General features: G+C 35.6%; 1 protein-coding gene across 3 annotated transcripts in view; it reads left to right on the forward strand.

Moving 5' to 3' along the window:
* Positions 1–24,279, forward strand: part of LOC115217074 (protein YIF1B) — a 62,567-nt gene extending 38,288 nt beyond the window's left edge. For all 3 annotated transcript variants that reach the window (XM_029786662.2, XM_029786661.2, XM_036507579.1), the window contains exons 7-9: positions 1,341–1,496; positions 20,274–20,367; positions 22,170–24,279. In XM_029786662.2, coding sequence (XP_029642522.1) covers positions 1,341–1,496; positions 20,274–20,367; positions 22,170–22,322 — 403 coding nt within the window. In that variant the 3' untranslated portion in view covers positions 22,323–24,279. The remainder of the gene's footprint in view (positions 1–1,340; positions 1,497–20,273; positions 20,368–22,169) is intronic.
* The last annotated feature ends 1,533 nt before the right edge of the window (positions 24,280–25,812 follow it).

The following is a 25,812-nucleotide window of genomic DNA, read 5'->3' on the forward strand; positions in this document are numbered from 1 at the left end:
TGCATTGTCTAATCTTTATAAGGTGGCAAACTGGCAGAATTGTTAGCATGCCAGGCAAAATGCTTAGCAGCATTTTGTCCATCTTTACATTCTTGGTTCAAATTCCGCTAAGGTCAACTTTGCCTTTAATCCTTACTGGGTCAATAAAGTACCAGTGAAACACTGGGGTCAATGTAATCAACTTACTTCTTCTTCCAAAATTTCATGCTTTGTGCCTTTAGTAGAAAGGATTATTTACTCTTTACCATTTCAAAACAGCAGTCTTAATTAACTAAATTGCTAACGCGCTAACAAATAGGCTATTTGCCATCATCATCATCTTTATTTTTCCTAGTATTTGTTTCATAATAATCTTAGTATTAGTAGTACTACATTATTACCCTTATTTTTATTATTTCTCCTCTCCTTTTTTTTTCTCTTTCATTTCCTACTGTTACTGATTTCTCTTTCCTTTTATTATTATTTATTTGAATATTCATTTTTACTTTTGTTTATTTGATTATAGTTACTATGACATTGAAAAATTTGTGGCCCATAGTATTTTCTATATTTGCTACCATTAATATTTGCAATTTACCACTGATCATAGCTATGTCTTATCAATACTACTTGTACCAGTAAGATTGCTTTTATTATTGATGATAGTTATATCGGTTTCAAATTTTGGCACAAGCCAGCAATTTCAGGGGAGGGGTAGGTCAGTTACATTGACCCCCAATACTCATCTAGTACTGAAAGGATGAAAGACAAAGTCAACTTTGGTGGAATTTGAACTCAGAGCATGGAGACAGATAAAATGCCACTAAAGCATTTCGCCCTGTATGCTAATGATTCTGCCAGCTTGCCACTCTATTGATGATAGTAATTTTATTGTTATTATTCCTATTTTCATCATTATTGATTCCTCCCTAGATGCATGTTTGTCACAAAGTGCAAAGACAAATAACTTTAACGTAGTCTGATATAACCGACCACACATATTGCATAACTTTTCACATGGAATCATTTATGTGCAATGTGGTTGGAAAATTGAGTAGTACAGAAACAATTGTAACTAATGATAAAGTTGTGCTATATTCATTCTTCATCTTCTTCCTTGTATTATATGTTACTCTTCATTATACTTACATACTGCTTTTACCAGTGAGGTACCTGGAGTTTTGCACCAGTGAATTTTGAATTTCTTTTCAAAGTTGCAGTATGAGAGTGTAAATAACCAAGAGTTTGTGTTGAAATACACCAGCTTTCTACCTTATCAGGACCTATACCATCCATCCATCTATTTATCTATAGATACATACATACATATATGATGTACCTGCACTTATTTTAATTTTCAGATTTACTCCAGAGCAGCTTGGAATCCAAGCAAGTTCAGCTTTAGTGTGGCTTATACTGGAACTGTTTATTGTTATGCTCAGCTTGTACATACTCAACTTGAATACTGGCCTCAAATATCTCGACACCCTTGCCTATTCAGGGTATAAATATGTAGGGTGAGTATTTTTTATTGATTACTGTGAATAAACTGTACAAAATGTGATGTATGTACATATATATATGTGTGAATATATATATATATATACCACATGCTTTATTTTCATGAGCACACACGTGTGTGTGTGTGTGTGTGTGTGTGTGTGTGTGTGTGTGTCTCTAAAAACAAAAAAAAAACATCCAGTAGCTTTGCACTTTTGAAGATGAGTGGAATAAAAATTTTCTTAGTATGAGACAGGTGAGAGTTAGCAACAAAAAGGCAACCAGCTTTTACACAAAACCTCAATAATATGATCTATCTAACCCATGCTTGCATAGAAAAATGGAAGTAAAGCACACAAATGAATGACAACTTCTATGATGTTGTGCTATGATAAAATGCTTCCAGTACACCCTGTAAAGGGGCTGGTGTTAGAAGAGCATCCAGCCATAGAACTCATGCCAAAAATTGAGACATATGAGAGAGATGTAGCCCCTAGTCTGTCTAGGAGGGCCATTTCATCAAAGATGAACTAACTCTGATTGTGTAGTCATTCAACTTATTCCAGCTTGAAAGGGAAGTAAAATTATGATATTTCCAGTTGATTTGTTTGTAAAAGTTTCAAACAGTCGATTTAAATACTTGTTAAGGTTTAACTCGTTCAACTTTGGACAGAGTGTTTTCAGAATTTATGTCTTTCATCAATTCATTGATTTGTGGTTGATTTTATCTCAGTTATAGTTGAAATGTCATGACAGAACTATTTGGACAAATTATCATAAATTTTTAACAACTTTTACAAATTTTTTCATATTAACATTATCCTGCAGTGTTGATAAAATTTTTTTTCTCTTTTATTCATAAAAACCAGTCAGAATTTTTTGTCTAATATAGCATATATTGGCCACCATACTGTGATAAAAGCAAGGAAAACATGCTAATTGTTTATAGTCGCTTTGAAGTTCAGTATAATGTTATTTGATGTATATCAATTAACTGTACTCTTGGTAATTTATCATTTTTCACAAGTACTCAAGACTTTCAACTGTTTAAAATAGCTATGTCCTTTACGACCATAAACCCCACCCTATCTCCTTATTCACACACACACACACATACATACACACACACATAATTCTGTCTTCTGGCAAAACTCACCCACAACCCTTCTCCCCCAAATCTCCACCATCCACTGCAAGTCCTCTCCAATTCCTCTCAACACCATTTGTTATCTCTAAATATCTCCCCTCACCCTTATGGTACATCTCCCTTATCCCCTCTGTGTTACTTATACTTCTCCCACCCACTGTTCCTTGGGTGTAGGCCTTCTCTCTTGCTCATTCTGACTCTTTCTTCTCTCTCTCTCTCTCTCTCTCTCTCTCTCTCCTCCCTCTCCTTCCTTGTCCTACTGAGGTAGCCGAGTATCTCCTCTGTAGTAAGACAGCTATCCCTGTCCTATCATATTCCCATCTCTCACCCAGCACACAACCACATCTTTCCATTCCTCTCCCTCTCTCAGCTGAGACAGTCTTGTCTTGCAAGCTACTTGGCAATTCTGCAAGTTTTAGTGCCAAATAAAAAGCACCCATGCCAGTACCATGTGAAAAAACATCCATGCTAACCCTACATAAAAACACTCATGCCAATGCCACATAAAAAGCACTCAGTACATTCTGTAAAGTGGATGGCATTAGGAAGATCATCCAGCTGTAGAAACCATGCTGAATGATGACTGTGCAACCTATGCCAGCATGAAAAACAGACATTAAATAATAATGATGATGATGATGGTAATGATGTGTTATAGGTATTGAAAGTAAGAAGCTCATTTAGCAACTGCATGGTTTCAGATTCACTTCCACTGTGCTACATCTTAAGCAAGTGTCTCTTTTTGCACTGTAACTCTGAGCCAACAAGAGCCTTGTGAGTGAATTTGCTTGATGGAAACTATGTGGAAGCCAGACCTGTGTGTGTGTGTCTCCCTCTGCTTGACAGCTTGTGTTGGTTTGTTTACATCCCTGTAACTGAGTAGTTCAGTAAAGGAGACTGATGGAATAAGTACCAGACATTCAAAATAAGTGCAAGGAGTGAACTGTTTGACTAAACTCTTCAGGGCCAGCAACTCCAGCATGGCCACAGTCTAATGACTGAAACAAGTAATCAGTAAAAGAATGCAGATGATTATGGGGTACATGTTAACATTGAGTGATTGCTTCTATTCTAAGAATCAACAAACAACCTACCGTCTGTATTCTATGAAATTATTTGTTATATTAAACTTTTAAATATCTTTGTTGGAAATGTGTGAATTATCTTTGCTAAAGAATCTTTTATCATTTACTTACTTGTTTCAGTCACCAGACTGAGATATTTATTTTTTTTTTTTGTAACTTGTAAAGATTTCTTTTGCATGTTGATGTTTATTTTTTAACCCTTTAGCATTCAGATTATTCTGTCAAATGCAGTGCTTATTGTTTTGAATTAATCCTGCAATATTTTGTAGCTTCAAGATTTTGATGATGTGATAGTTTAGTTTTCAATTAATGTTAAGGTATGAAATGCCAGATATGGTCGGTTTGAACATAAAATAGGCAGAATATTTTGGCCAGAGATGGCCAGGTTAAAAGCTATAGGGTTAAGCTTCATCCTAAAAATATATATGTATTAGAAATATGTAAAAGCAAAAAATAAGTTTTTTTTCTTGTATCATGCTGTGATGCACCTGGACACATAATCAGTAATTTTCCTTGGCCTGTTCGAAATCAAACACCCACTCATCCATGTGGCCCAGCTAAGGTTGACCAAACCTCAGTTTGTGTCCTGTTAGCACTACCACTGGTAGCACTGCCCCCTCCAAGACTCACACCTCCTAATCCACAGCTACCTTGAGGCAATCTCTACTGCCTCTACAGCCAACCTGATAGCCTTCTGACAACTGGCCCCTGTGATGCCAAGCATATTTCAATCTCTGGTCTGCAAATCCACTGCATCCTGCCTCAGTGGAGCCGGAGCACTGCCTTGAAGGGTTTTAGTTGAATAAATCAACCCCAGGACTTTTTTTTTAAAGCCTAGTACTTATTCTATCAGTCTCTTTTGTTGAACCATTAGGTTATGGGGATGTAAGCACACCAACGCCAGTTGTCAAGTGCTAGTGGTAGTTGCAGGGGGACAAACACAGACGTATATATATATATATATATATATATGACAGGCTTCTTTCAGTTTCTGTCTACTAAATCCACTTAAAAGGCTTTGGTCAGTAGAAGACACTTGCCCAGGATACCATGCAGAGGAACTGAACCTGGAACCATGTGGTTGGGAAGCAAGCTTCTTACCACACAGTCATGCAGCACCCATACCAATGATATGTAACAGGCACCCTTGCTGGTGAGGCATAAAAGGACACCTGTGTTGGTGACACATAAAATGCATCCATACTGGTGACACATTGAAGGTTCCCATGCTGGTAACACATAGGAGGCACCCATGCCAGTGAGATATGTATATGATTGGATCCAGTGGACTCTGTGGAAGAAACCTTCATGGTTCAATGGAGGGGAGGCAGCTGCAGCAATGCATTGTGTAGTGCAGAGTGCAGGATGAGGCAAGTAAGACATCTAAATCATCCACTGCATCTGTTTTCATTCCCAGTCATCTTGACCTGGTCTTGCAACTTGATTGAAAATGCTCACAGACAAGAGAGTGAAGTTGATGGTGTGCAGCTCTTCTTCACATAATACAAAGTGACTATATAAGTTATCTTTTAGAATGACTAGATAGTCCTCTTCTCTCTGATGAACATCCATGAATATCATCATTTAACATCCATTTCTCTATGCTGGCATGGGTTGGACTGTTTGACAGGAGCTGGCCAGCTGAAGAGCTGCTCAAGCTCCATGCGTGTTTTGGCAAGGTTTCTATGGCTGGATGCCCTTACACTTTACAGAGTGTATTGGGTGCTTTCATGCAACACCAGTACAGATGTGTTTATGTGGCACCATCACCCATGAGCCCACAAGGTTGGGAAACTAGCTGGAGAAGGATGCAGGAGACAGCCTGTATGCAAGGGCAACCATGTTTTTACTTAGCTTGACATGTTTGACGTGCCTTCTCAATCACAGCAACCATCCGGAGTCTCAGCCCCCTGTCATCCCCTCTGTGAGTCCCAACATCTGTAGAGCCTTTCTTACCACTTTGTCTTGTGTAAAACTGGCACTCTATCGGTTATGACGATGAGTGTTCCGGTTGATTCGATCAACAAAACAACCTGCTTGTGAAATTAATGTGCAAGTGGCAGAGTACTCCACAGACATGGCTACCTGTAACATAGTTCTCATGGAGATTCAGTGTGACGTAGAATGTGACAAGACTGGTGGCCCTTTAAATTACAGGTACTTCTCACTTTTTGCCAGCTGAGTGAACTGGAGCAGTGTGAAATAAAGTGTCTTGCTCAAGACCACAACATGCACCACTGGGAATCAAACCCACTACCTAACAATCCTGAGCTGAAATCCCTAACTAAGCCACATGCCTTTACATAAATATATATGTCTTTATATGTTTAGGCATGTATGTATGTATATATATATATATATAATGGGTGTAAGCTCAATAATGAGCATGTCCAATGCTTGTTAATGAGCAGCAAAGCAAATATGACTTTTTTGCCTATTTAAAGATCTGCAGATTTTTACATACCTATTATAACTTTTACCATAACTATTTTATAAACGTTTCTGCTCAGTTAAATGCAATTAGTATTGTGTACAGTCAATGTATCTTTTCAGATCACCAATAAGAATATAACATTGATTACAAGATTAGTCACAGGCTTCTGTTCTTTCAGGTGGCAATAATCTATTATCAGGTTTGGTTTGATCCATGTACTGTTGAGTGGCTAACTAGACCACCCTTGAGAAAGACAAACTCAATTACAAAGCTATCATTTGAAAGAATTATTGATATCCAAGTTAATTGTTTTTACACTGTGCTTGCTTTGTTTCTCTCTCTCTTTGCCTTGCTTCTGTTTTCTATCTCTGAATATTACTTGAGAATTGATTTTAGTTTAAATTTGTTTCTTTTAGTTATGTTTGAGAATTGTTTTTGATGCCCTTCTCATCTTTTCTGTTTTCTTGCCTCTTTTACATCATTTTATCTCACTATTTCTGAGTTTTACTTGTTTTTCATAAATTTCTAAGGACTCTAAAAAAAAAATCTTCTAACGTGTTTCTCTCCATCCCTCATCCCATCTCTGTTTCACCTCATATTTTCTCTCTCTTTCTTCTTTGTATCTTATATTCTTGGCACCAACCAAAAAAGATTCTTTGTCCATATGTAACCAAAGCTAAGCTTATTTCCACCTTATGAAGAATTGTTTTTAGCTTTGTTTTTTTTTTTGTTTTTTTTTTTGTGAAATGATTCCAAGTATATTCTTGACTTCTACTGTTTCTCTCTTCCCCTTCTGTATATCTTGTTTTTTCTCTCTATCATTGCATTTTACACAGCTTGTATGCATGTATATGTATAATACATACACATATCCTACCATAACTATAAATTCTATTAATTTAGAGTTGATAGGTAAAAATAAGAGTCTTGAAATTATGCCAGGAATTACCAAAAAATCATTTTTAATTTAATAAAAAAACATGATGTTGGTCTATGCAATTTAGAGTTTAAACTTCTCTTCTTTTTACTTTGTTATTTTTTATATACCCTATAATTGAAACTAATAGTGAAAATTTTGATGTGTACTAAAGCAATGCTGACATATATCTTTCAGACTAATAGTGACTTAATCAAGATATCGGAGTGTTCATAAATATTTTCTTGCTAGGCAGACTGAAGCAAACAGTTATGTGCCTTGTCTAAACAAGGCTTCAGGCTAATACAGTGAATGCTGTGTTTAGCTGATAATATCAGAATAAAACTGAATATGTTTGGAGTGGTGTCTAATACTTGTGAGAAGGCTGACAATAATATTAGTTGTTTATTTTTTCTATCACTTCATATTTATTTTTAGTTAACCTTTTAATGTTCTTGGTATTAAATGTGTTAACATTAATTTTTGATGTAGATAGCATTTCTGGATTATCTGATTTATGAACAATTTTATTTTCTACATCAATAAATATACAATTGTGTGCATTTGCTTAAAGATTCTGTCATCACCAGTTCAAGTGTAGTGAAGGCTATGTTTTACTGATGAGAGCAGAATAATACAAACACGTCTGCAGTTGTCTTTCTTTATAGCTGGAAAAATTAAAATAATATTAGTCATTGATTGATTTTTTTTTTCTTTTTCTTTTCACATTTATAGTCAACTTTTTATTGATTTATACTAAATATTTTGACACTTTAACATTTGAATTAGCCATATCAGGTCAAAATATCTACCTGTTTTATGTTCAAACTGACCAGACCTAGGCTCTGCCATCTACTCTATAATGTCATTCTAAAAATAAACAATTAACATCATCAAAATCTCAAAGCTACTAGATAATGCATGATAATTGAAAACTGAATGAATAAATAAGCATTACATTTTGACAGAATAATATGAATGCTAAAGGATTAATACTAACAATCCTGATATTACACTTGTTTCAAAATTTTAGCAGAAGCGCAATGTGTAGCAGAAATAAACTCCTGTAAACTGAATTAATTTAATTTTTACTCCTGTTTGAAACTTAGATCTAGAGTAAGCTAAATAATTCCTAAATACACTGAAATACAGTGGTTTCTTTTTATGCTAGTACTTTGTTATTGAAGAGGGTATTTGTAAAAGTTACTCTACTATTACCCAAGTATATAGTCCAGATATGTTAAGTGTATACTACACATTTAATAAAGTTAGGAAATAATGATTTAACATACTTGTTTAATGTGGCAAAACTCCTTATTTGTAATTGCTAACAATGTATTAACAATGCTAAGTGCACCTTGTATGTTTTAGAATCAAATACAGCTGTGACCATTCTTAATATGTTGTTGTTAGTAACAGCTGATACCACTAACACTGAAGTCAAGTGGTTTGATAGTAATGCAAAGCCATTCCATCATTTAGTGGGCTACTTGATTAATAATTTAATGTTTATGATTTTCTTTTTTTTTTTTCTTGTTTTGAACTAGTTGATGGGATGTTCTAAATCTATTGAACATTTTCTACTTTATTTATAAACATGGCAGCATGCTACTTATATACATATATATATATATATATATATATATATATATATATATATATATATATATATATATATATATAAGAAATAATTAAGATTCAGTTGAATTAGGTACTTACATTGAGGCACCAAGGCTGTTTGTTAAAGTCTGCGCAGCTCGAAGTTAGGTGAATAAAAAGCAAAAAAGTAACAAGGATTTCCAGGTATCAGTGCATTATGGCCGTTTCAAGCAGCTCCATTTAATTGATTAATGAAAACATTACATCAATATGAAATAAACCACTCTCCTTGGATGCAACCAACCATATAGATTTCCAACATAAAGAATAAACCATTTTTTTCTGCCACAGAAATACCAAAGAGTAACAATGTAGTTATTTTGGTTGCTGCTACTGATATAAGATGTACTAAAAAAAATGGTTTATTCTTTATGTTGGAAATCTATATGGTTGGCTGCAACCAAGGAGAACGGCTTATTTCGTATTGAAGTAATATTTTCATCAATCAATTAAATGGAGCTGCTTGAAACGGCCGTAATGTACAGATACTTGGAAATCCTTGTTCCTTATTTGCTTTTTATACATATATATGTGTGTGCGTGTCAAGTGTACAAAAAGCAAAACACAGAGACAAGTGAGAGAACAATGAGCAAGTTGTATTAGTTTCACGCTCTGGAAAAATGGAAAAGTCTTTGATGTTCTGAGCTTACGCTCTATGAGAGAAAGGGGTGAGGATATATATATATGTATATATATATATATATTTAGAGAGAGAGAGAGAGAGAGAGAAGTATTAATATGAAAGCATCATCTTTGTTTTACGTCCACTTTCTACTCTGGCATGGGTTAGATGGGTCACCACAATTTGAATTGGCGCACATTTTGGGAATACTATTCATCTAGACCAGGGGTCGGCAACTTCTTTGCTTCCATGGGCCGGATCAAGTATTAATGATGGATAGTAAGCCAGACAAAGGCCATAAAAGAATAATTATGGAAAATTACACAAGCTAAAATTCAACCATGTGTTGACTATACTTTAAAATAATTTGTATTAATCACAAATAAATGAGTAATGGAAAAACATCATTTATTCAATTTATGACATAACTGGAATCATTTGTTTAAAAAATTCTTAGAAATACATAGCAGCCCAAAAATTAATGGGAAACTTGATGTTTTTTGTTCCTTGAAAGCTTCTGAATATTAGGCTTCAAACTTGTTGATGGCAAGAGCAAGATATTATCAAGATGATTATCAGTTAATCTTGCTTTCAAATTGTTCTTAGTTTGCTTCAATTTGGAAAATACACTGATAAGTGCTTTCAAACAAACTTGCCATCCTTTTTTGCATGATTCACTAAGTGCATATACTTCACTTGGAAAAATATATTTTGCATAGAAGTCAATCATTGGAACATCTTTAGAATGAAATTTAGATTTCAATAAGTTGTCACACTACATATCAATCAATTCCATTTGAAAATATTCTGATACTGTCTTCACCTCCACATCAAATGGTGTAGCAAGCAATTTAAACTGATTTGCATGCAGATGAAAGTCAGCTAAACGTGATGCAAATTCATTTCTTAAATCCTGGATTAAATTCATAAATACCTCTGAATCCTGTGGTTTCCTTCCTTGAAATGATGGAAAATATGCATAATTTTTATTTCGAAGTTAATGTTCCCACAACTGTAGCTTTTTTTCAAAAGGCAACAATATGGTTATACATGTCATTTATGAGCTGAGTTTTGCCTTGAAGTTGTAAATTTATGTTATTTAAATGATTCACAATATCCACAATATAAATGACAGTAAATGCCAAAGTTGCAAGCCAATCAGGATCTCAAAAATGTGAACTATCTACGCGTTTGCTTGCGAGAAATATCGTCACCTCTTTGTGTAAGGCAAGTACTCTTTTTAGCATTGGTCCTCCGCTAAGCCAGCATACATCTCAGAAATAAGTAAAGTCACTATATTCTGCCTCGGTATCTAGTAAAAACTATTTAAATTGATGATGATTTAATTCATGAAATAGGAGCAGATTCATGGCCTTCACAGCAATATCCATAACATTCTTAAATTTCAAAGACTTGGCACACAATGTTTCTTGATGGATAATGCAATGAATTTTAACAAGTTTATGTGTGATTCCAAGGCTTTCTATATGTTCTTGCAGTAGTATAACAAAACCATTTTTTAATTTTTTTTTTATTTTTGTCCTACCATTGCTGGAGCACCATCTGTTGTGATGCTAATTAGCTTTGAAAAATCAAACTACATTTCTGATATCGTTTTCAACAAAGCTCCAAAGATGTCTGCTCCAGTTACGATTCCCTTCATAGGAATTAACTGAATAAATTCTTCCAAGATCTGAAAAGGTGAAGTCACTCTGCGCACAAAGACAGCAAGTTGTGCAGTGTTACTTAAGTCTGTACTCTCATTGATTGCAATTGAAAAAATATTGTAATTCACTGCAGGCATTGATTAATTGATTTTTAACATCTGATGACATTTCTTCAGCCTGCTGTGTGACCGTCCTCAGAGACAGGCTGATAGTTTCAAACAAAAACCTTTTTTCTGGACAAACAGTATCCAACACTGCCAATAAGCTGTCTTTAAAAATATTTTTAATTATTTTCTGAGATTTTACAAAAACAACAAAAATATTCTGTAAAAGTTTCATCTTTTCAGTGATGCATTTTAAGACTTCATAACAGGCAATTGTATTTGCCACATTTTCGCTTTTTATGTTTTTTAAAAAATGATGTTTGTTTTCCAAAACTAGACTTTAACTGTTCAACTCCATCTTTCCATGCTTGTCCAGTAAATGTCCTAAAATTTTCACCGTGGTGCATCTCATAATGTTGTCTAATACTTGCTAGCAATGCTTTCTAGACATAGGAGACAAATCAGGTTCTTACTGTGCTCAATGAAGAAGTAATCTAATGTCCAAGTTTCTTGGAAAATTTGGCATTCAAGCATCTACCTTTCTTCGTTTTGCATTCATGGTCATCAAAATTTTTTCCTACAAATAAAATTAAAATTTAAATTAAAAATTTCACATGTAAATAATTCTATTTTCCTAATGGCAGACCTTTTATTGTATTCAAAAGCCTCATCTCTCATATTACAATTATAATAATACTAGTTGGTTATGGCTAATAGCTTGTATAATGTGGGTGATAATGACGAAAAAGGCAGAAATAGGTAAGCATATAGTGGCAAGGACAAGAAGAAGAAACAAATGAGATTTTAAACAGTGACAATAAATGTATTACTTGCAAAATGCAATAAATCAGTAAAAGTCTCTTGTTGGAGAAGAGGAGATGTGTAATAATATAACAGAACCCAATGAAGAATTTGAGCATGGGAAAATGAGTGTTTGTAAGTTACCGATGGTGAACAGTGGGAGTAAGCTGTTGTCAGTTTCATAAATCAGAGATGGGGTTTCGCTATTGATGGAGTGAAGGCAGTATGCCGACTGAGATAATTGTCCCTTCGAGGCAGTCTTTTTATGTCCATCAGCAGGCTCAAGTTGGCTCTTAATTTTTTGTTTAATTTTTTACTTGGTGGTGATTGGGTAGTAGTGTTTTGGAATTATATTATTGTTATTATTTTTGTGTTTTGTGAGCGGAAATGATGTGTGGAGCCCTGCATACGCAACAAATTGGACATTAGGTAGAGTGAATCAGATTTGTGGAAGAATGTAACAGCAAGTTTTTTTTTTTTTTTTGTATTTGAAAGTCTCTTCTCTCGGAATACAATAAATTAAAATTTTAAATAAACAACTCATAGGGCATCAGTTCTTGTGGGCCAGATCCAACCTGCAGGCCATAGGTTGCTGACCCCTGATCTAAATGAATCAGAGGACCTCATCTTCGCTCCTGAGTATCTTTTTTTTTTGTTTTTGTTAGTTTGGTTTGTATGGTTGGATACCCTTTCTAATGCTGACTCTACACAGTATACTGGGTGTATATTTTCATGACACAAGAGTTAGCCATATCTACAACACAGCTAAAGGGATGTCTTGACACTACATCTATTTGCTTGCCAATCTCGTTAGAGAGCAAGAGGCACATAAAACTAAAATAGATACAGGCATGAATTATAAGATAAATGATAGAGGTTCTCAGTATTCTGAAACAAATATCTTTTGTTTGACTTGTTTCACTCACTAGATTGCGGTCATGCTAGAGTAATGCATTGAAGAAGTTTTAGTTGAAAGAATCAACCCCATTACTTATTTTTTGTTAAGTCTGGTACTTATTCCACCGGTCTCTTTCACCAAAGTGCTAAGTTATGGGGCGTACACACACCAACACTGATTGTCAAGTAATGGTGGGAAACAAACACACATATGCACATACATCATCATCATCGTTTAACATCCATTTTCTATCCTGGTATGGGTTGTACAATTTGACTGAGGTCTGGAGAGTCAGTGGCTACACCAGGCTCCAATCTGATCTGGCAATGTTTCTACAGCTGGATGCCCCTCCTAACAACAACCACTCCTAGAGTGTAGTGGGTGCTTTTTACATGCCACTGGCACAGAAGCTAGTCAGGCAGGCCTGGCATTGATCACATTCAGATAGTGCTTTTTACATGCCACCGGCACAGGGGCCAGTCTGTGGGTACTGGTATTGGCCACATTCGGATGGTGCTTTTTACGTACCACCAGTGCAAGAGCCAGTCAGGGTGTACTCACATCAGTCACATTCGGATAGTGCTTTTTATGTGCCACCAGCACAGGTGCCAGTCTAGGGCAACACTGACCACAGCTACAATACTGGTTTCACATGACTCAACAGGTCTTCTCAAGCATATCATATCACCAGGCACATCAGCAATACTCTAACTGGGCCAGACATGCTTGGCTGCCATCCCACTTTAGTTACCAGATCTTCTCAATCACAGCATATCTCCAAAGATCTTGGTCTCCTGTCATTGCCTCTCTGAGGCCCAATGTTCGAAGATCTCACTTCACCACCTCATCCAATGTCTTCCTGGGTCTACCTCTTCCATAGTTAAGGAGTGGCACCTCCTCACACAGCTGTCCTCATCCATACACAACACATAATTATACCAGTGCAGTCGTCTCTCTTGCACACCACATTTGATGCTTCTTTTGCCCAACTTTTTTCTCAGGGCACTTACACCCTGTCGTGTATGCACACTGACATTACACATCCAGTGGATCATACTAGTTTCATTTCTTTCAAGCCAACGCATGTCCTCAGCAGTCATGGCCCATGTTTCACTGCCATGTAGGATGGCAGTTCACACACATGCATCATACAGTCTACCTTTCATCCTGAACGAGAGGCCCTTAGTTGCCAGCTGAACTTTGCCCAGGCTGTTCTTATTCTAGCCGTTACACTCTCAGAGCAATCACCCCCACCACAGACTTGGTTGCCTAGGTAGCGAAAGCTATCAACTACTTCTAGTTTCTCCCACTGGCATGTGATGGAATCTGTTTTCTGTACATCTTCAGTGTTTATTGCCCCTGTGCATCTGCCACACACAAAAACTATCTTTCCGGATAACCTTCCTTTCATATTGCAGCACCTTTTATGTGTCCATAGCTTACACCAGGTACGTCATATAGAGTTTCTACTCACGCCTTTTCTACAGATCAAGCAGGGCTATCTACCTGAAGGGGTGTGTGATTTGACAGCCTTCCTACTTACTAAGACTTTGGTTTTTACTAGCGTGACCCTAAGGCCCTTTGATTCTAGACCTTGCTTCCACACCCTAAACTTCGTCTCTAGTCCTGGCAGTGACTTGGCTATTAGAGCAAGGTCATCAGCATAGAGGAGCTCCCAAGGACAGCCTGTCTTGAACTCCTCTGTTATTGCCTGAAGTACTATAATGAATAAGAGGGGGCTATGGACTGATCCTTGGTGAACCCCTACTTCTACCCGGAATTCTTCACTATACTTGTTGCCAACCCTCACCTTACTGACAACATCCTTGTACAGGGCTTGTACAGCTCTTACCAACTATTCGTCTATCCCTAGTTTCTGCATTGACCACCAGATAAAGGATTTGGAGACCCTGTCAAAGGCTTTCTACAGAGGTTCATCTTTGGCTAGATATTTCTCCTGCAGTTGCCTTATTTGTTCTACTAAAGGCAGTGCTCCAGCATGGCCACAATCAAAATGACTGAAACAAGTAAAAGAATAAAAGAATAGAATATTCGGTAATAAAACCGATCAGAAACAAGAAGATTCATCAGAGTGAAGAATAAATAAAGAAGAGCATAGTGAAGAAAAAGGGTAAAATTGAATATGGTTGTAATCGTACCATTTTGCTTGTGTGTATCTTTGGGCCATTAAGTAAAAGACAAACAAAATAGCAATTTGTGGATTGATCCTTTGTGCAGGGTGGGGACAGGATGAATAAATAAAAAAAAACTAAAAATAATAGTGGGATACGGCAATAGGTATTAGTCGGAGAAGGGGCATAGATACAGTAAGGTTTTATATTAATTATAATAATTTATAATAGTTACGTTTGTAGAACTAATTGTCTACACCCCTTCTGCAACTAATACCTATTGGCGTATCCCGCTATTATTTTTTGTTTTTTTATTATTTATTCACTCCCCACCCCCCGTACAAAGGATCAATCCACTAATTACTCTTTTGTTTTAGTCTTTTATTTAATGGCCCAAAGAGACACACATGCAAAATGGTATGATTACAACCATATTCAACTTACCCTTTTTCTTCACTACGCTCTTCTTCTTTATTTATTCTTCACTCTGATGAAGTTCCTTGTTTCAGATCAGTTTTATTACTGAATAGTATTAATATTTTTACATATATTGAATGTCAATAGCAATATCATATAACATTGGAAGCAGAAACAGCTGTTAGATGGGATGTAGTTTGTTTGAATTGAATTAATAAATAATAATTGATGTAAGTCAATTGTTGTTAATCAATACTTCTCCAATTTCTGTTTTCTTTAAATTTTGATTCTTGATAAATCCTTGTTTATCCTTGTCTTTACCTATAACCTGTAACTAAAAAATATTTACCGTAAGAACATAATTTTGCATGTGTATGCCCATGGTTAAATATAAGTAACATACTGGTAGTATAATGGATACTTCTATCCCTTTGATGGTTATTTTAACCTCTAACTCAACTAACCTATATATATATATATATATATATATATATATATATATATATATATTTGATGTACTTCTTTCAATTTCTGTCTACCAAATCCACTCAAAAAGCTTTGGTTGGCCTGAGGTTGTTATAGAAGATACTTGCCCAAGGTGCCGTGCCGTGCAGTGGGACTGAACCTGGAACCATGTGGTTGTGAAGCAAGCTTCTTACTGCACAGCCTTGTACTTATATATTTCATAAAATATTTACCTTATGATATTTATCACATTTCAGTAGCCATTGTATGAGTTTGAATAAAAGACAAACATCACATGATCTTATTTTTTCATCTGTCTATAAATCTGAGGCTTTGTGCCTGTCTAATAAATCACTATTTAATTAATAGGGTGGATGTTGTTGGCTATTTGTTAACACTTGTGAGTTGTGTTGACAACCTTTGTTTCTTAATTTTTAATTTTATTTAAGCCTCTCATGTATGGCTAGGCAAACATCTTGTATGTCTCTACTTGTCAATCTACCGACCTACTCCAGATTTAACTCTTTCATTACCAACCTGGCTGAAACCGGCTCTGTAGTACAAATGTCTTGTTTTCATAAGTTTTGAATTAAAATCTTCCCACCAAACCTTAGTCACAATTAATGTTCCTAACACCAGCTTAATAATAACTAAGTTATTTTACTAAATTCTTTGTTATATCTCTAAACATTGAGAGAGACACAGAGCATGTCAAAATAAATGCAGTAACGAAAGGGTTAAAATGGTTTGATTTTTGTAAGATAGATTCAGCAGCTATTCAGTACTAATTATTGATTCTTCTTGCATATAATCTTTTGTTTTACTTGTTTCAGCCATTAGACTGTGGCCATGCTGGAATCCCACCTAGAAGAATTTTCACTCGAATGAATTGACTCCCAGTACTTTTTTTTTTTCAGCCTGCTACTTATACTGTCAGTATCTTTTTGCCGAACCATTAAGTTATGGGGATATAAACACACCAGTGCTGGTTGTCAAAGATGTGTGCACACGCACAGACACACACACACACACCTATTTATGTACACAGTGAGCTTCTTTCACCATGGTGCATCTCATAATGTCGCCTAATATTTGCTAGTAATGCTTTCTAGACATAGGAGACAAATCAGGTTCCTACTGTGCTCAATGAAGAAGTAATCTAATGTCCAAGTTTCTTGAAAAATTCAGCATTCAGCCTCTACCTTCCTTTGTTTTGCCAAATCCACACACAAGACTTTGGTCAGTAACATCTTGAAGTTGACACCAGTACTTATTCTATCAGTCTCTTTTGCCAAATTGCAATGTTATGGAGACATGAAGACACCAGCACTGGTTGTCAGACACACACATATGTCTATAAATGTGACCGCGTGTGTACTGTTGGCGATTTTTTTTCCTCTGTCTTCCCTTCTTTGGATTTTTCCTTTTCCTATGTTTCTGAGGAAGAGCTCCGCTTGAAACGTTAAACCCTCCTTCTTTCCTTCTTTCCTGAGCATCCAATAATACTATACTTGTTCCACGTCCTCGCGTTGTTGTGTTTTCATGTTTGGATTAACTTTATATATATATATGACCAGATTCCTTCAGTTTCTGACAACCAAATCCACTCGCATATCTTTGGTTGATAACATCCCAGAGTTGATGCCAGTTTAAGTGATCTGTTACAGAAAAGTAAAGATGATCCATTAAATCAGATCTACTCAACACTGATGTCACTTCCATACACCCACACACAAACATATATAGTAGTGAGTTTTTTTCCAGACAACAGACAACTAAACTAAATTCTTTAGTGAATATTTTAATTAACACTTGAGGCTATTTCAACCTGGAAATAGCCTCAACTTACTCTTTCATACCTCTAAAATAGCAGTGGGGACATTGTGATGAAACAGCAAGTACCAGTAACATACAGAGGTTGAGTCAATTGGGTTAATTACTCTTTAGAATAATGACCTTATGTATTGTTTTTACTTCAGACATCGCTTGAAAATTTTATTGGTCTTAGATTTTACATGTGTGTCCTTTTACTTTTTACCACTTTCAGTGCGTTCTTCCTATTGCTTTAGCATTAGTCAACACACACACACACACACAACTATTTATTTGGATTTCAGTTAAGCACTGCTCTTTGACATTATCAACATCCCTCTTGGATAAATGTCAGACTGTGCCATTAGTGTGCCACTTGAAGTGATGGCATGAGATGAAATAGAAAAATCCTCCACCACAGACACCTACAGTTCACTAAATTGGGGACATCAGTTTGCAGTGAAGTGTACACTGTTTCACTGTTAAAATCTTCCCCAGGTTTGTGTGTGTGTGATTAGGAAACAGTTATTTTTTTTCAAACAATATTCATTAATAAATTACTTTAAAGCTTGCTAAGTTTTTGTTAATTTTGTTTCTCTTATTATATACAGTGCTCAGGATCTTTTCACACACATGGATGTATATTTGTGTGTGTGTGTATGTACATGTGTGTCTGTCTCTGTGTCTTGATATCACTTGACAGTTTTAATTGAGTGTCACTCTCATGCAAGCAGTGTTGTTCATTTCCAATCTTCCATGAAAAATGCCTGGACATGGGGAAAATTTTTATTTTGTTTGGAAACAGGTGAGGATTGGCAATGAAAAGGGCATCTGGGCATGGAAAGTCTGCCTCAACAAATTCTCTCTGACCCATAAATAATGGAAAAGTGGACATTAAAACGATAGTGATGATTATATAATTGTATGTGTGTGTGTATGTGAATATGTATGTATGTATATGTATATATGTATGTGTAAATATGAATGTATATATATATATATATATGTATATATATATATATGTATATACATATATGTATATACATATATATATATATACATATATATATATATATATATATATATATATATATATATATATATAATCATCATCATCATTGTTTAACGTCCGTTTTCCAGGCTGGCATGGGTTGGGCAGTTTGACTGGGGTCTGGGAAGCCAGGAGGCTGCACAAGGCTCCAATTTGATCTGGCAGTGTTTCAACAGTTGGATGCTCTTCCAAACGCCAACCACTCTGGGAGTGTAGTGGGTGCTTTTTATGTGCCACTGGCACAAGGGCCAGTGGAGCTGGCATCGACCACGATCAGATGGTACTTTTTACATGCCACCAGCATGGAAGCCAGTCAAAGCGGCACTGGCATCAGCCACGTTTGGATGGTGCTTTTTATGTGCTACCGGCACGGGGGTCGGGTCACAACTACAATTTCTATTTGATTTGATTTTGATGTACTTGACTAATAGGTCTCCTCAAGCATGGCATGTCACCCTATATATATATATATATATATATCAAAATAAGCAACAGGATATCCAGAGGTGATGCAGTATGCCCATTTGAAGTGGCTCCATTTAATTGAACAATGCAATCATTACATCAATTTAAATGCCGAGCTATCCCCAGCTGCTTAAATAAATAAATAGCATGGACTTTGTCTGTCTTCTAACCCTCTTAGAGGATTTAAATAAAATTATACAAATGTTTCTAACTGACTAAATTAACTCTAATTATTTATTTATGCAGCTGAGGATAACTCTGCATTTAAATTGATGTAATGATTGCATTGTTCAATTAAATGGAACTGCTTGAAACGGTCGTACTGCATCACCTCTGGATATCCTGTTGAATATTTTGATTTTATTCATCTTATTCTGAAATTGTACGGATAATACTGCACTAACTTTTGGTGACTCAACCTAAGTACCTAATTTATCTGAATCTCAATTATTTTGCTATATGTATATACTTTATTTAAAAGCAGCAGAAATATAACAAAAGCTGTTACTCAGAGTTTCACGTTCCTGTTTGTTGGACAGTTTTGTTAACAAAACTAAACCATAATACTCTACCTCTAGTATCTGATTACTCTTTTTTTTCCACCTTGTTTCACATTTGTGCTTACTCCAGTATATATATATATATATATATATATATATATATATATATATATATATAAAATATAATTATATGCGTGCATTTGTATGTATGTATGTATATGAGAAGGAGAGTGAAACTGGTTGAAAAGTCAACAATCAATGTCATTATTAACCAACTTCCAAGTGTACCATTATGCCTAGGTGAGAATAAGCACCATAGAGCAGGAACAATTCTGCACTCTGTTTGGCAGTTCTGCAGAAATTGACAAGTGCTTCCTTGGTTTACAGTGTTATGTTCAACCTCTCATATGGATGTAGCTTGAACAAGAAAGGGCTCAATTTTTTCTGATTTTCACTTGTTAACTTGAAAATGTAATGTCCCTCCAACTCAATGGATTAAGGATCATGGCAATGTGTATTAGCTATTACATTTGATTGCATGATTAGTACAAGTAGAATTGTTATAATTGGAAATTTGAAAGGAATTAAATTTAATAATTCATTTCATTTTATTTTCCAGGATGATAATTATTTTATTGGCTGGATTATTATTCAAGAAAACTGGTTATTATTTCTCACTGCTGTGGTTTACATTTTCAACAGCATACTTCTTGGTAAGTATTATTATTATTATTATTATTATTATTAGTAGTAGTAGTATATATATATATATATATATATATATATATAAAGGCAACAAACTGGTAGAATTGCTAGCTGGGCACGCTGGGCCAAATACCTTGTAGCATTTCCTCTGTTTTTAGGTTCTGAGTTCAATTTCCACTGAGGTCCACTTTTCCTGTTGTCCTTTTGGGGTTGATAAAATAAGTACCAGTTAAACACTGGGGTTGATGTAATCGACTTACCCCTCCTCCGAAATTACTGGCCCTGTGTCAAAATTTGAAACCATTATATATATATATATATATAAACTTACACACATGCAAATATGTTCATTGACAGTCTAACAACCACTAAGTTACGGGGACGTAAACACACCAACACCAGTTATCATGGTGGTGAGGGACAAAAACACACACATACAGACATATATATATGTTGCTAGAATAAGAATAGCCTGGGCAAAGTTCAGAGAGCTATTACCTCTGCTGGTGACAAAGGGACTCTCGCTCAGAGTAAAAGGTAGACTGTATGACGCTTGTGTACGAACAGCCATGTTACATGGCAGTGGAACATGGGCTGTGACTGCTGCTGAGGACATCCATTAGCTTGCAAGGAATGAAACCAGTATGCTCCGCTGGATGTGTAATGTCAGTGTGCATACTCAACAGAATGTAAGTACCTTGAGAGAAAAGTTGGACCTAAGAAGCATCAGATGTGGTGTGCAAGAGAGGCGACTGCGCTGATATGGGCATGTGGCGAGAAGGGATGAGGATAGCTGTGTGAAAAAGTGCCACACCCTAGCAGTTGAGGAAACCTGTGGAAGAGGAAGACCTAGGATGAGGTGGTGAAGCACGACCTTTGATCATTAGGCCTCACCGAGGCAATGACTAGTGACTGAGACTTGTCATTTACAGTCCGTGAGAAGACCCAGCAAGCCAAGTGAGACCATAACCAGTGGCCTATGCCAGGGGTGTAACCAGCCCACTTATGCATACCTTTCCTTCATTGGACTCTAAACTCTGCTTGCGAAGACCTGTTGAGGCAAATGAAATCAAAATCAAATCAAATTTGCAAATTCAATGACTGGCCCCTGTGCCAGTGGTGCGCTAAGAGCACCATCTGAGTGTGATCACTGCCAGAGTAGCTGAATAGCTTCTGTGCTGGTGGCACATAAAAAGCACCATTCAAATGTGATTGTTACCAGTGTCACCTTACTGGCACTTGTGCTCAGGGCATGTGAAAAACATTCGAGTGAGGTCGTTGCCAATGCCTCTGGACTGGCTCCTGTGCAGGTGGCACATAAAAACCACTACTTGAGCGTGGCCTTGCCAGTACCGCCTGACTGGCCCTTGTGCTGGTGGCACGTAAAAGCACCCACTACACTCTTGGAGTGGTTGGCAGTAGGAAGGGCATCCAGCTGTAGAAACTCTGCCAGATCAGATTGGAGCCTGGTGCAGCCATCTGGTTTGTTAGTCCTCAGTCAAATCATCCAACCCATGCTAGTATGGAAAGCAGACGTTAAATGATGATGATGATATATATGACAGGCTTCTTTCAATTTCTGTCTATCAAATCCACTCATAAAACCCAAGATGCCACACATTAGGATTGATCCCAGAACCATGTAGTTGGGAAACAAACTTCTTACCACAAAGACACACTTGAAAATGTAGGAAAAATACTGGATCTTTGATGAAGGCAGACATCTTATGAGACACTGAAAATGTGTTGTGTTTAGTGAGATTGAATTGACAACACATTTGACATTGTCTCTTTCTCTTTCTATTTACAGGTGAAAACTTTGAGGATCCAGATCCTGCCGCATGCAGACTCTGATGGATTTACCCGAGGAAGCAAACGCAGCCTTTACTTCATTCTTTCCATATCTCTGTTGCAACCTATATTGATGGGATGGCTAACATACCATATCATATTTCCCCACTGAAGACTTTGATATATTTTCTGGATGTTTTGAGTGGGAACGCATGCACATATACACTCACACACATGCTTTTAAATATGACTAGAGATACACAAAGTAACACTTATACATATAAAGGCTCATAGCTAAACATATATCCATATAAAAGCATACATACATTAAAGACATAAATACTGGCATGTATTCATACACACACATGCATATAAGCACACACTCACATATATAAAAATAAACTCTTAAACATGTGCTCTTTGTTTATCACTAGATACATCTTTTAAGTTTCTAGAATCCATTTCCTTAAGATATTTCTCGCAACATGACATGCTACTTACACAAAAATAACAAAAGAAGAGATAATAATAGTCAAAAGCATTTCATTCTACATCTTAAATACCCTTGTTTAATTTTTTCACCTTATTTTCAAAACCAAATATTTTCTTGTTGCTTCTCTTCTGTCGTTATGAAATGCCATTTATATATTTTAATTAAATTTCAATCTGTTTCCTTCAATTTAACCTGTATTTTTTTTCTCATTATTTTGTTGCAATTAACAATATATTTTTTAAACCCTTGCTTCGAGTAAAACTGAAATTTTTTTCCTGTTTTGTTCAGATTTTTTTTAAAATGGTGGGGAAATATTTAAAACCTACAAAAGAAAACAAAAACTGATAAAATTATTTCTGTTTAGGGAATTTCTTATTTAAAAAAAAAAATTCTGTTACTGAATTGTTAGATACTGACCCTTTATAAACCCCTTTACTTCTATCACAAGTGTTACAATTTTTACATTGTGGTACAGCACTATGCTCTTGTGCTGTCTGCATTAAACATTACTCTTCTTGTCAGGAGGCCAGATGATGCAACACAAGTACAGATGCTAATGTTATGTCATTCTAGTTGTGAGTGTGGTTGGGATGATGTTAGTGTTTGATTGAAGACTTTCAGAATCACTCAGTCAAGTCCTAACATTTGGAAAATGTTAAGTATTGATTGAAGAAAGCTTTACAGAACTTGATGTGAAAAAAAACAGACCTCAAAAGACGATTAATAAAGAAAAAATTTGGTGATTGGAAGGCTAATGAATTTATTATCTTATAGATAATGACAAATTTATGCTCCAACTTTGCTTATCCGTATCTTATTTGTATAATGTCCTCATGCGTCATTGCAGAGATCAACAGTGATTAATGGCTGACTACCTTTGTTTTATTTATTTTTTTTTTAATTTGTGAAATTTGTTCAGTGTTCATCAAACTAGTAAAATAGCTCCCTTTTTTTTAATTGAGAAGCAATCTAGTTTGTGATTGTGGCTGGACCATAGAAAGAGAGCTTCTGCTACAGAACTTTATACTAAATGCTAATGGGAACATTTTAATAATTTTCCAACTCATACTTAACATGGAGTAATTTTATATGTAAATAAAAAAGGAATATGCACAGTGAAAAATAAATTTGTTCTGTTCTATATGAATGAATGAAATCATATATTCATTTGTATTTCTGTTGTGTGAATGACAAGTTATCAAAAACAAAATGAAGTTAGTGTTGCATTTATTTGTGCCAGTTTGTTGGCCAAATGATAGTTTATATTTCATCAGTGTGCACTGAATTCTTGGGGAAGACACTCAACTTTCAATGACACAGTCTACCTAGGTAAACATAAAACAATAAAAATGGTTTACTGCTGAGATTAATGAAAGTGTCATTAACCGACAATGTTTATGCTTTAAATCCTTCCACAGGCCCAGAGAATGAAATAAGAAACTACATACTCCTTTGTAGTTTCTTTGGAATCACTCAAGAAAGACCAAATCTTTAGCTTTACTCCAATGTCCAGTATGATAATGATAGTAATTCAATAGACAACTATCTCTGTTGGGGGTGAAATATTTCGGTAAATGTTTATAAAAACCAACAATGACTTTTTGCATCTGAAGCAATAAAAGTGTGATTTTCTGAATATCATTCTTTATCTGATTTTATTTATTTCTCATCGATTTTTTTCATTTTTTTCTTCTAAAATTTTTCTCTCCATCACAATTTGTTGGTTAGCCAGAATCAAATAGATCTGTGATCAAAAGCATTCCACTCATGGCCACTCCATCTTTATTGTATATCTAGGATTAGTAGCAATAGTGCCCTGTCTGGCTGCTGTTTATTTGAAGTAATAGAAAAAGTCAAATACAGTATTATTTTCTTATTGAAAAGTGCTTTTTTACAAATATTCATTGATCTAGGTGCAAATCTATGGCCTACAGTCTAAAACAGTAGTTCTCCGTATGTCCCTTGGGGATCCATACAAGATTTTGTTGTTAAAATTTATCTGCAATAAATTGCTTGCACTTCTACAATATACAAAATATTAAAAAAATTTTTATATACAATTCCTAATAATATTCAGTTATGAAAATATAATGGGATTTTATTTAAACATAAAATGGCTATGGGGGTCCAGTAGAATAAAATAGGAATCAAAGGGGTCCATAGATAAAAAGTGATTGAGAGCCACTGGTCTAGAATATACATGTAATACATACATTGAGTTTTATATATCAAGATTATATAGTCCATTGTGTCTTTTTTTTTATGATGGTAGGATTAAAGGATCTACAGATGTTGGGACACACAGAGGGGATGACAGGACTGAGACTCATGGCAGTTTGCTGTGTTTGAAAAGACATGATAAACTAAGTAAAAGCATGGTTACCCTTGCATACAGGCTCATCCTTTGCAACCCTCAGCTGAGCATCTCTAATCTTGCAGGCTCTTAGGTGCTGGTGCCGTATAAAAAGTACCCAGTACACTCTAAAGTGTTAGGAAGGGCATCCAGCTGTAGAAACCATGCCAAAACAGACATGGAACCTGAACAGCCCTTCAGCTGGCCAGCTTCTATCAAACCCATGCCAGCATGGAAAAATGGCATTAAATGATGATGATGATATATTGTGTTATGAGAGTGTGATTTAGGAGGTATTTGGTTGCTTGTTCTAGCATGTTGAAGGCTCCTTAATTTGGTTGATTGAGATAGTGTTAATACCCCATCAATATTCCAGCATAAGGAATAAAAGACTGCTTTACCCTATGAGACCTTCACAGCAAGTGGATGACAGCCTGGAAAGAGGTTAGTACATTCCATTGCCAGGAAATGTGATACAAAATCTAGTCTTTAGTTGTGAAACAACAATGATTAAAGATAAGGCTAAGTGCTTAAGCTGAGTTCTGCATGTCAGGCATTTGAACCTACCATAGTGTCTCTGTGTTACTAACCCCAGTGAATAGAAGCAGATAGGTACCATAGGTAAGTGCAGTTCAATATGGCTTGCAATAGTGGCAAATATTTTTGTTTAGCTTTAGTCAGTCCTGATTGAGTAAACCTATAGTCAAAAACATTACAGCTGTGACCTTTGCTGTCAGTCTAAGGATATCCAGGACTAAATTATTTAATATGCCCTTCTCTTTTTGTTCATTTGATGGAAATTTTGTTGATATTTCT

This window comes from Octopus sinensis, linkage group LG11 (assembly GCF_006345805.1).
Source record: "Octopus sinensis linkage group LG11, ASM634580v1, whole genome shotgun sequence".
Classification (NCBI taxonomy): domain Eukaryota; kingdom Metazoa; phylum Mollusca; class Cephalopoda; order Octopoda; family Octopodidae; genus Octopus; species Octopus sinensis.